General features: G+C 39.0%; 1 protein-coding gene across 4 annotated transcripts in view; it reads right to left on the bottom strand.

Moving 5' to 3' along the window:
- LOC124260278 (ran-binding protein 9-like) overlaps positions 1-13,536 on the bottom strand; it is a 49,648-nt gene that overhangs the window by 34,938 nt on the left and 1,174 nt on the right. For all 4 annotated transcript variants that reach the window (XM_046694539.1, XM_046694542.1, XM_046694540.1 and 1 more), the window contains exon 2: positions 13,403-13,514. In XM_046694539.1, the coding sequence (XP_046550495.1) occupies positions 13,403-13,514 (112 nt within the window). The remainder of the gene's footprint in view (positions 1-13,402; positions 13,515-13,536) is intronic.

Below are 13,536 nucleotides of genomic sequence, written 5' to 3'. Positions count from 1 at the left end.
TGAAGGTCTCAGTACCCAAGCTTATCACAGTGACCAAGTACTTCAAGTCTGTGACCCACTGACCTGTATTGTAAGCAACATTTCTTCTTGGTATGATCAGTAAGATAATAGCTGAGAGCTGGTCATTCACTGTGCTCCTCATCCAAGGTCCTCACCTACCACTGTGACACATATCACTACTTTGCCTACCTCGGAAAAAACATGGTGCAAGAGACATATTCTGCATTTATCCCCAAACATGTCGACATAACACTACATGAGAAAACACAATCATCATTCTAACCTCAACTATCTCCTTGCCTGGTGAAACTAATATACATTTGGTAAACATTAGGGATTACGTTTCACCAGTACATTTATGATCAAAAATATCCTCAGACTATGAAGACTGAAAATTACATATTGTGTATATTATCGTCGCTTGAAAACACAGGGTACACTGGTGCACTAATGTATCGTTTCAGCCCTTGTGACACACCTACTAAACAATCTCTGACGACTTCAACAAATTAACAAATATATTACTGATTAGTTAGCCTGTATTACTGATAATCATAAATTCACTGTTGAATTGTTATTTCATACCTAATGATTATTCTTAATATTTAACCATTCATGAAAACAAAGCATTACCATGATCATGATGATAAAGCACAAGCATACAATCCTCATGATCATCACCATGCAGTAAATCAGGCATTTTAAGTTGCATGATTTTAAGTTACATGATTGAAAGAAATAATTAAAAATATTCAATTAACAATGCTGTTTTTGTGAAATTCTTGTACAATATCACTGGTTATAACAGATGATTAAAATAAAAAGAATTTTTAAAATATAATATGAACATTTCCTATCACAAGTTGCAGTATTAAATTAAATTTTTTTTATAAAACACTACACCAGTACTATCTCGCAGCTTTATACTAGTGAATGAATTTAGTTTTATGCTGCTTTTAGCAATATCACAGTGGGAAACACCAGAAATGGGCATCACACATAGCTTAATACTAGACAATGACTGATAGCTGTTTCACTTTTATCCATGATTTCAAACACTAGACTATGTGAAACAAGTCTCAGGTTAAAAAAAGCATTTTTCATCACAATAATCTTTGCCAAGGATGTAATGTGTTTACTAAAAACCTGCACTTCAGGTCATGTTACACTCCAAGAGACAGCACTAATGATTTCAGGAGATCGGAAACACAGCCCAGATCATCCTTTGAATGAGAATAAAGATATATCGAGAGCTGATACGACAGCCTGTGTTGACATCAACCCATGATTTGCCATCTGAATCTGGTAGTTATTGATCTTGAGAGGTGGGTTTCTGTCTGTCAATAACAATGCCCTGACAGATAGTAGCCAGTCATGGAGTCCCTAAGCATCAAACTATGGGAGGGTGGACGTTTGATTGCTGATGTTTGACAGCAACCTTTATCATGTGTTATCCCTAATGGTATTACTGACCATGTTATTTGGTTTACTGACCATATTATTTAGTTATTACCAGGGCTCCAGATAATTTTTCAACGTCAGGAGTACTGGATAAACTTAAAAGTACATTTACAGTACTGAATGGAATTTAATGGAGTATCAGTAATCTTCTGTTTCGTTTCATATATGCACCACAACATTGCTAGTATCGTGTAAACAGGTCAATAAACAATAAAACAACACTCTTTCAGATAAATATACGTCTGTAAATGATTCCAAGACCATACAGCATTGCTGTGGTGCGTATGTGCTACGTTTTCTAAATTATTTCCTACCGTATCGTGCATATTTTTTACCCGTACATACACCAATACGGCCCTTATCTGGAGCCCTGTATTACTGTCCATGTCAATCTGGGCTGCTCTGGTCATTTACCATCATGTGTTTTAGATGGCTCATTCCTCATCAACAGTATCATTATCTTCATTAACTTCAGAATTTTGAGGAATTTCTTCTGTTGGAGTGTATCTCTGGTGTTCAAATTCAAAACTGAAGGTGGTTCCAGAGCTTGATATCTTCCATTGAATGAGAGTGAGTGACTATGGTGTTATGCCGCTTTTAGCAATTTGCCAACAATATCATGGCGGGGTACACCTGAACAGGGCTTCACACACTGTACCCATGTGGGGAATTGAACTCGGGTCTTTGGCATGATGAGCGAGCACTTAAACCACTAGGCTACCCCACAGGCCCCATTGAATCAGAGGGAGTGTGGGTGAGTGAGATAAAATTTAACATTACCGGCAATATGTCTGCCATACAGCAACAAGAACATGTTTATGTACACATAAATGAGTCAAGAGCACAAAGAAATATTTTTAAATTTTTGTCACACAACAATATTTGAACCTTTTTACAACCTACAACCTAAAATTTTCCAATGACGGGACCCTTGAATTTCATGCTTAACTTGGAAGAGCAAGAGAAGGAAACACATAACCATGTATATTAACTTATATGTGTGAAAGGTTAGATCAAGTTTATATCAGCTGCTGCCTTTAATGAAATTGGATCAATGTTTTACCATAAGTTTGCTAGTCCTGTTACACAGAGTAAGAATACCCTAAGAATTCAAACATGATTATCCATGGCAGCAAATAGAAACTGGCATGAGTCATGTGGGCCTTGCAAACTGCCTATGGTATCAGGGCTAGCAGAAAGTTGTCATTAAAGGTTTGCAATGTGTTATCATCAGAAAGGCTAGTGAAGTAAAACAGTTTCTGTTGCTGCAGGTTAACACCAGCTTATAAATTATTAGGTTCATACTTGGTCATGATGATTACAAATACATGATGCATATTGAAAGAACAAAACCAGAGCCAAGCCATCCTTCCCAAATTCCCTTTGCACATGCACTTCAATTGAGTTGTGAGCCCTTGTAAACATGGTAAACAAAATTCTGTTGTCTGGAGGAAAAACCTTTTTTACTCAATTCAAGTTTTGTTTTTGCTCCAGGTTCCGACTTTTTGCACACACCTTGCCAATCATAGTGTTGTCGGATTCCCATGAGGTGTTCACAAATAGTGTCTGAACCTCTGACAAATCCGGCAGATTTGCCAATGGAAGTCCGATAGAAGTCTACAACCCGCCAGTCCCAGTGTCTGACTGTATATTTTTTCACAATGACTTTGACTGAAGCTGTTAAATTAACATGTGACACTTGTTAGCTGTTCATAAATCTTATGTTTGTTAATAATTTCACTGCCAATTATAAGAAATGTTAAATCTGAAATGTGTATTTAATTTTATTCTATGGGTCCTGTAAATTTTCAATAGGTCAGACAGACATCTGAAACTATTGGGTCCTGTTACTTTGAAACACCATTCGTGAACACTGCCCAAGGAGCTCTGCTGTCTGGTTGAATCTCATGGAAATCCAATCTCCTTTAACTTCTGATTTACTTCAGTTGTGCTATATTTGAACTTACAACATAACACACTTTTGTTTGTTTGTTGTTTAACGCCACACTCAGCAATATTCAACACAATCTACTGTTCACTAGGACAAGTAAATGTTTTGACTGCTTGCCCAGGACTGACTGAGTATGGTTTTAAGCCGCTTTTAGCAATATTCCAGCAATATCACGGCGGGGGACACCAGAAATGGGCTTCACAAATTGTACCCATGTGGGGAATCGAACCCGGGCCTTCGGCGTGACGAGCGAACGCTTTAACCACTAGGCTACCCCACCGCTCCGCTTGCCCAGGAGGTTAAAGACTTGACCAGCTGCAAAAAGATGATTAATAGTAATTCAGGGTTCAAAAGTAATACAAGTCTGCCAGTGCACTCCTAATTAACTTCAGGAAGAACTAACCACATGTTCTGTAATGGAGACTCGGAAGCAGGTCATAATTGCAGAATACCATTATTATTTTTTTAACCGTGATGAAACAAGAAAATGAAACAAGCTCTGTCTATCGAATCACTATGAATGAAATTCTAATTACAGGCCACACAATCTGTGATTTAAGAACTAATGCTCAACTGCCATGAATTTAATCAACCATAAACAGATCCTTCATCCTAATACACAACATGAGAGCCAATCTAAGGAAACCAAACTAGGCTCTGTCTCAGTACCACAAAGAATGAGTAATGACTGAACAACCGTGCTGCACAGATCAAGCACAGAACCATTCAGAAAGTTGCACTGTTGAGATGGGTAATGTGTACAGCCTTGCTCCTCTCTGACCTATGCACTATAAATAGCCAGGAGAGGAACACTTCCCAGCCCAGTTGCATAGCATGCTGAAAGTACAAGCCCTGAAACCTGTCAGTAATCTGCCTGCCTGCCTGTTGCTGGTGCTGTGTGCTGGAGCTTCACCAGTCTCTACTTTACCATACCCACTACTTGCATGTCTAATATAACACACTGCTCCTGATTCCACAGGTACCAGGGCTTCTCGTGTTTCAGACTGAAGGAGAAGTCATTCTGAAAGTACTGTACAAGCCAGAGTATGCATTCTTTGCTGATGATTGTTACATTAAATGACTACATAAAATTAACCATCAATGTCCTAATGACAGCCCTAATCTTAAAAGTTACGGCAATAGAGACTTTGATTCAGATACTTCAGCTGAAAGTTCTGAACGCTAACCTGCATGTAGACTGGTCAAGTGTATGAGAAGAGGTACTTGATATATTAACAAGCTATGTAAATAGTCACCTTTCTTCAAAGGGTGCAATAACTTCAGATTCACCTGTCTCCTGAAGATGATTAAGACTTTGGATATACCTCAATTCAGATATTTCAGCAGAAAGTTCTGAACTCTCATCTGCCTCTGGACTTGTCACGTGTGAGAAGAAGTAATTGGTGTAATAACCAACCAGCTGAATTAATACCTTTCTTCGAAGGGAGCAATCAGTTTACGTTTAATCTTGGCAACAACCAACTACCTTAACAAGTCACCTTTTTTAAAGGAAGCCATTAATTACAATTCACATATCACCTACAGATGGCTATGGAATTATTACATGTTCAAACCACTGTACAGAATTGAACTGAAGATAATGGCACAGGATTGAGTTCTCAAAAATGTGCCAGTATAACAAACTAACAGTTCAGAGACATAAAATTACAATTAATTTCAAAAATTCTTTTTCCAGTGATATGGTCTCCAACTAAATCATGGTTACATTTGATAACATACTGCTGTCAGACCAATCAGAATCTACCATTCCAAAACAACATGACAGCATTCTAACCTTCTTTACTTAAAGCCTATCTGTCAGGCCAATCAGAATCTAGGATTTTAATTACCATGACAAAATTTTAAATTTCTGTCTCAGTAACCATTACACGTTTCTCTAATCTGTCGGAATACTGTCAAGGCATGTTTTTCGAATCTTTAAACGTGATGAACCCCATGATCAAAGATTAACCTTCCAGTTTCTCACCTGTACTAACCATGGCGAACAGGTATGAGTTTGAAGTATTCCTGGAATAGTGCATCATGGGTAGAAGCCAGCTAGTTTTCGATCTGGACGCCTCGGCTGTTTTACAAATGACTGATTAACAATCCAACAGTGCTGACTTTCTCGTGGAAAACGTCTCAAAAAATCAATAGAGCAATCCAGGTAATATTGCACTGACCATTATGTCAGCTTCCTAGAATGTCAGGCATCGTGAAACATCGCTACTCGGCTGTCGGCACTATCGGATGAATATTCATATAGGCTCCGTAATGAGAATGCTATTCAACCTGTCTAAAAGAACGTAATATTGATTTAATGCTTCAGCATGTTTACATGGTACCTTGAGCTGCTGGTTGAATGTGAAAAATTGGTTCAAAATAACAGGTCAATAACATGATCAGGAAAACTGATTCGTCAGCAATTACAGCATAAGTAGCGTTTTATCTCTCCATGTCATTGCCAGCATACAGCAATACAGCGACAACATCGCAGACTGCAAAGAATGGGGTCAGAATAGAAAAAACAGTGGTTGATAGCATGAACAAGATTCCCTCCATGATATGCAAAATGCCAGCTCACACTCTCTTATCACCTTAACTCCATATAAGTGAGTAAGCTGTTAGCAATATTCCCGTAATATCACGACAGGGAACACCAGAAACGGGCTTCACACATTGTACCCATGTGGGGAATCGTACCCTGGTCTTCAGTGGGACAAGCGAACGCATTAACAACTAGGCTACCTCACCGCACCCCATATAAGTTCACTTGTCAAGTAATAACGTGAGTGGAGTGAGTGAGTGAGTTTAGTTTTACGTTGCTTTTAGCAATATTCCAGCAATACCACGACAGGGGACACCAGAAATGGGCTTCACACACTGAGCGCATGTGGGGAATCAAACCCATGGTGAAATAATGACAGGAAACCAGGGTCAAGATGACCAAAGACATGTTGATAAAAATATACGTCATCCATGGTATTAACATAAAGGCATTTTCAAATTTCAGTGAGTCACGTTCATATGTTGATTTGAGATGAAAAGATACAAGGGAAATTATTTCTAGATAATTATAAAATGTGTATTCACAGATTATTTCTAAGCTAAGCCACAAGTGCAAACACAAATTAAGGCTTATATCGTTGACCTTCATCAGGGCCAAAGTATTTAACTCAGTAAGCTACTTACACCATCTCAGACGGTCAAAGTTCAGGCACTGGTCATCTACCCATAGGGGCCTGACCACCACGGACAATAGCCCCTCCACCTCACTAATGTCCTAGTTCAGTGACAGGTGTTCTAGTCAGTCCAGCACCAGTCTAGTGGCGACCTCACTTAGTTGCAGCTTTTTTATGGTAGAACTGCTTGGCGCTATTGATCATCTGGTATGATAAGTTTCAATATTCCCCCACAAAAAAGCACAAACATTCTATTTTAGTTTCATCATTAGGTTGTTCACTGCCACTCAATCATTAATGAAAATTCTTTTAACACAACATCTATTGTGTATATGAAAAACCCAATTCTATGAAATTTCCACAATCCCAGGGCACTATTACAGTAAATACAGTATTAAAAAATCCATGACTCTTGTTTATGGAGCTTCTATCTTCATCCAGCAATTGACATACCAGAGGATGTGCCATAATAAAGTTCAGTCTAAGTGCAAGCGCAGAATAAGGCAAGTATCAAGATTTCAGATGGCGAATAATGAACCTCCGCAAAGGATTTCCTGAAGGAGAAGCATGATTTCCACTGAGATGTGAGATGCAAGTACCCTGGACTGACAACACAACTATTTTTCCAACTTAACTAAATCAACCACCTCACAAGACTTCTATCCTAGTAGTTATCATCAACTCAGTAATTATGAACAACCTGAAATTCTGGTTTATCCACCTCCTAAACCATTCTCGAAAACACTACATGAAACAAAATGACCCAACATTACAAAATACATTCTTGTCATTGTAACACTTGTGCATGCAGTCAAGATGACCTAGTCCGGCCCCAAATATAATCACCAACTGAAAGTTAAACTAAATTGTAGCAGAAGGTGACACTGGCAGGGTCTGAAACTAAAAGTGAGTGGGTGAGCTTAGTTTTACAACGCTTTTAGCAATATTCCCGTAATATCACGGCTAGGAACACCAGAAATGGGCTTCACACATTGTACCCATGTTGGGAATCGAACCCGGGTCTTCGGCGTGACGAGCGAATGCTTTAACCACTAGGCTACCCTACCGCCTCTTGAAATTAAGAGGTCCAGGATCTTTAACATGCTAAAAGTTTGCCCGTTCCTCAGAACATTAGATGTGACGTGAATATAGCTTTATGCTGTTTTACATATTTAAGCAATATTCCAGTAGTATCAGTCCTGGATCTTTAACATGCTAAAAGTTTGCACCACAAGTATTTGAATGATGAGGAATTCTCACCTGGCTACTTCAGCATCAATAATTAACTTCATATCCAAACTATCAATATTCCACTAAAACATCATACAACGTAATTCCCCGTGTGAACATATATATGGTATTAGCAAAGAGGCTCAATAAAAAAAAACGAAATTTCCTTCAAAAGTATTTAAATGTAGGAAACAAAACCCTTGTGTCATTCACGATCATAGGTGCCTGGCACGCCTAAGGGAGGCAACTCTGCATAGCAAATGGGTCCCACCACTAGTAAATGTCATGCTTTAGAACATATTTTAATCACTCATATACAGTCCACTTGCCTACAAGGGCCTCACCAAAATATCTACTTATCCGGATATTCATTCATCAAACAGTTAAACTCAGCCTTGGCAATCCACGCTAGTCCAAGGCCATTAAACTGTGTTGAGGACAAGCAAACATCCAATATCTGAGCCAGTTTTCAACGGTTCAAGCTTGGACAGACTAAACCTGACCAAAAAAATAACATATAAAGCATTATGACTAGCGCAAGCAGCATTTGGTTAATTCTGAGGACCAGTGAAATAGGGTTCAAACTAGTCATCAGGACATCTCTACAAAACTGAATTTCTACAGCTGTACAAGCCAGTTACTAGTCTCACAAGTCCATGAACTGCATTATTTTCCTTCAGCCCAGCACTTTCCACACTGCTAAAGTCCTAAAAGAAGCAAGTCTGGATTTCCTTTGGTTCAGATTCTGAATCTCCCATCTCACTGGGGCACCTTTTCCATTTAAAAGGAATTATTTGTTTCTATCAAAATTACATACATTCAGAGACTAAGTATGGCCAGTCGTATTTAAACAGGCTTGAGGTATGCCCATACATGACTCGGCAACTCTTCCATCAAGACAGGCATACTGTGTAAAGCATCACTGTCAACAAGAGAGTGTATATCATGCATGTTGATATATGAACTATACAAGTTGATCTGGGCACTATGAGAATGAATCTAGACAAGAGAAATGGAATGATGATATATACAGAAGTGCAAAAGTATCAGCGATAATACACATGAATCTACATTTTATCTTGAACACATTCACGAAAGACTGCTTCATTTCCAAAGTGATGTTGCCATTGCCACCTATCCTCACTCAAACATTTCAGGATTTCTCTCACAGCTAAATTTCATTCCACTGCTATTCTTAGAATTGTGCCTTTTGAGACATGCTCAAAACAAACATAAGGCAGTGGACAGTTCCCAAATATTTTTCATTACTGACTTTCAATACGAAGGATGGTTACAATCTAGCTCATCTGATACCCCACAATATGAACTTCTTAAGGAGTATTAACCATTTAACTTTATATTTCTAGGATTGTACACCTGGCAAAATGATCCGTAACAAACAGAATTTAAATTACTGCTCTACATGATTTTTCTTTACATTCAAATCAACCCTGTTGGTAATAATTTAAATATGCAACCTCTAACTTTTTTTATTTAATTGTCAGTGACAACCTCCTTGCATGCAAATTGTAATGCTTATCAAGCTTTTTAGAGAGAGATTTTAGAATAAAATGTTTCACTTAGTCTTCTATTAGCATGACAACACAGGTTGTCATGACACCTGCAATTGTTAAAACTGCTGAAAATTATATTTATTATAACAAGCAGTTGTCACTAAGGTGACATAAACCCCACCACAAATTATCAATCAAACTTAAAGAGTAATGAAAGTGAAGGTCGTAGATTAAGATGAAGTTAAATGTCAACAAAAACATGACCAGTCAACCTCTCTTGATATCTTGCTCTGTAGCTGTTCAAACACACAAATATTTTCAAGACTCACTTTGACCTTTACATGAATGTCGTGGTGTATGAAATATGCCAAAAATAGTAATAGAGAAATTGGGTATCAAAAAACATTCATGAGAAGTCTTGACAGTCTATGAAGAAAATCCAGTGAACCGTTCTTGAGACATCTTGCTGACAATCTTAACATACTGAAATTTTCAAAGTGTCGCTGTGACCTTGAAAATTTTCGTAAAGGTCACCAAAATCAATTGGGCCCTGCACCTTCCCTATATGAAGCTTGGTGTCAAACATGAAGAAAATCCAGTGAACGGTTCTTGAGATATCTCGCTGACAAGCTTAACATGCAGGCTAATATGCTGAAATCTTCAATGTGTCATCATGACCTTGAAAATTAAGTGAAGGTCACCAAAATTGACTGGGTCCTGCGCCTTCCCTATATGAAGCTTGGTGCCAAATATGAAGAAAATCCAATGAATATTTTTTTCGATATCTTACTGACTATCTTAACATGCAATTTAACATGCTATCTTAACATGCAATTTAACAATCTTCAAAGTGTCTCTGTGACCTTGAAAATTAAGTGAAGGTCACCAAAATCGACTGGGCCCTGCGCTTTCCCTGGATGAAGCTTGGTGTCAAATATGAAGAAACTCCAGTGAACGGTTCTTGAGATAGCTTAACATGCAGGCTTACATGCTGAAATCTTCAAATTGTCGCCATGACCTTGAAAATTATGTGAAGGTCACGAAATCGACTGGGCCTTGGCCTTCCCTAGATAAAGTTTGGTATTGAATATGAAGAAACTCCAGTGAACGGTTCTTGAGATAGCTTAACATGCAGGTAAAACGTTAAAGCCCCTTTGTGACCTTGAAATGAAGGTCAAGGTCACCAAACCTGACTTGGACCTTTCTTATACTGTGATGAACCTAGGTACCAAATATGAAAAGAATCTAGAGAACGGCTCTTAAGATATTCCAATTCGTATGTACGGACGGAGCCTAATACTATATCCCTCGCTTCGCGCTAAACGCGCGGCGGGGGATAATTATGTTTGTTGTTTAACGCTGCCCTCAGCAATATTCCAGCGATATCATATGGCAGCGGTCTCTAAATAATCAAGTCTGGACTAGACAATCCAGTGACTGACATCAGCAGCACTAATATTAGTAATAAGCACTGTCAGGGTACAACAACATACAATTAAACAAGTCATCGAGTCGGACCATCTGATTAATTAGGTCACTAATTCCCCCAAAGAATCTCCTGGTTGAAAATTATGCAATTTATAGTCAAACATGGTTGAAGAAAGGCACAAATCACAGAAACAAGACTCCTTCTGACAAACACTGGCACCCATTCAACCGATCACTGGGCTGTCTTGGCATTTGGTAATATGATGCTCATGAATTACACGGATCATTAGCAAGGTGTACAGGAATTTACAATCGGACCCTGAGGTTACCAGGCACCTTACTGTCTCATCCTTCAAGGTACCCATTTATTGCTGAACAGAGACATGTTTCAGACAAAGTCACATGCCGAGGAGACACCGTCTGTAAGCTATGCTTCTGTGTGAGGTGGCATGGAAGTCACAGAACTCTCAAGAGAGTCTTATAAATACAATCACCAATCCACCAAGTCTCCACCATTGCTCCACTTTGCTTCACCTGATTAACTTTGCCTTATAATATTTCTACAAATGTAAGCATAGACTTTCCAGAGGTAGTCCCACATTTTGATAAAACCAATGAGCCTGTGTGGTGCTGACAAAACAAGGTGTCAATGAGATTTTTACCCCACTTTCAGCAATATTCCAGCAAGAGATCGGGTTAGTATTGGTCTTCCGCAACACATCCTTGTTGTAAGAGGTGACTATTACCATTGTGTGATCAGCTTCGCTGACATGTTTTGACACACATCTTAATATCCCAAATGCGTAGATCAATGCTCACTATGTTAATCACTGGACTGTCTGTTCATTGACTATATATTTGTGTTCAACTTAGATCTATGTGGTCTTCAATAAAATCCTGGCTAACCAACTCTGTTGTGGCAGGTGCAGATAACTGACATCACATCAAACATTGTCAAAAGGTTAAAACTATTTTGAACAATATTCAGTTGTCAAAACTACTCAGCATAACGAGGAAAGAAAAAACAAAGTGACACAGGTAGCAAGGTGAGACCAACAAATGTGTGAAGATGGGATTCAAACTCAGGATCAGAGGATTCTGTGATGCCCAAGGAAGGAAACTCTCGACATCAAACCTAGACCACTGGCTGAGATATCCTCCATAACAACTAGTTTGTAATTATGGCTACTTTTAGTTTTAATCTACTTCTGCCCATTATTACTCACTCTGATCCACATGTCATGAATGATTAAATCAGTAAAAGGTTTCAAAGGACATGTGACTGCACTGTTGAAATCAATCCCCACAGTACACGAAATACTACTTTCCATAATCCCTATGGTCAATAGTTGAGATGAAAGCGACTTCCTTAAGAACAATTGATTAGATAAATATTATTTATGATTATTATAGGATATTTATATAGCGCACATATCCACGCACTGGTGCATGCTCAAGGCGCTGGTATTTTTTCCCTCGACCATTGGATGTCAATCTCAACGGCACATAGCATTATCAATCTCAACTCCCTGGGAAGTATACAACTCTTGCAGCCACTAGACGCACCGAGTTATTGTGGCTTTCTCATACTAACGAGGTACCCATTCACAGCTGGGTGGACTGGGACGCATAGTCATGTTCACTGCATGTTGCTGTACCCGCAACTAGGTGTTTGCACGTATTCATGTGGCCACCATCTGGTCAAATACCAATGGATTCGTGGGATCTTATTAGTGCACAGGGTTGTGTACTGTACACTAGGGGTTGTGACAACACTGAAAGAGTCTGCACACAAAGTTGACTCCAAGGTTTTTACACCCGGTCACAGGTGGGCTCGATCCCGACACCTCAACCTTGCTGGATCACTAGCCTGGCTCCTTAGCCAGCTCACCCACTGCGCCCCATATCCTCACATTACCAAAATCTTTCACTTAGAAATGACCTTTAGAACGAAAAGACACTGATTCATTTTTCACAACCATGCATAGCTATATCAATCATCATGGACACAGGTTGCATATCAAAATAATGTATAATTTTTCTATTGTTGAATACTCTGTATTTTTTTTCAGTCTGTTGTTTAACTCTGCACAATTCTAGACATGTGAAGTGACTTGCTAGGAATCAGTGTGAGGGAGTGAGTATAGTTTTACGCTGCACTCAGCAATATTCCAGCTATATGGCGGCGGTCTGTAAATAATCGAGTCTGGACCAGACAATCCAGTGATCAACAGCTTGAGCATCAATCTGCGCAATTGGGAACCGATGACATGTGTCAACCAAGTCAGCGAGCCTGACCACTCGATCCCGTTAGTCGCCTCTTATGACAAGCATGGGTTCATTCTAACCCGGACCTTCACGGGTATGTTAGGAACCATGTCTGGACCAAACAATCCAGTGATTAATGTCATGAGTATCAACCTATGCAATGTGATGTCAGCAAGCCTAACCATCTGATTCACCAGAACCTGTAGTTACCTCTTAGTCTTGTGGGATGCTGAAGACAAAGAGTAACCTAGACAGTTACCACGGTTACAGAATTATCGGTTGTGTGAAGTTTGTGTGGTCTATACCAGTTTAAGTGATTTTCTTGATGTACCATTTTCAAATATCAAAATGTAAAATAAAACACTTACCCATCTCTGCCTTTGCTGATTATTTTCACTTCAAAGTAGTATATTCCACATGCTGCAGGAATATGGTGGGTAGCACGCACGCTTGCAGCATCCTTTGGGGTCTTGCCCACCCCTAAAATACATAAACACAAAAT

The sequence above is a fragment of the Haliotis rubra genome, unplaced genomic scaffold (genome assembly GCF_003918875.1).
Source record: "Haliotis rubra isolate DU_JTF1 unplaced genomic scaffold, ASM391887v1 Scf76, whole genome shotgun sequence".
In the NCBI taxonomy this organism is placed as follows: domain Eukaryota; kingdom Metazoa; phylum Mollusca; class Gastropoda; order Lepetellida; family Haliotidae; genus Haliotis; species Haliotis rubra.
This window is presented reverse-complemented; position numbering and strand designations above follow the sequence as displayed.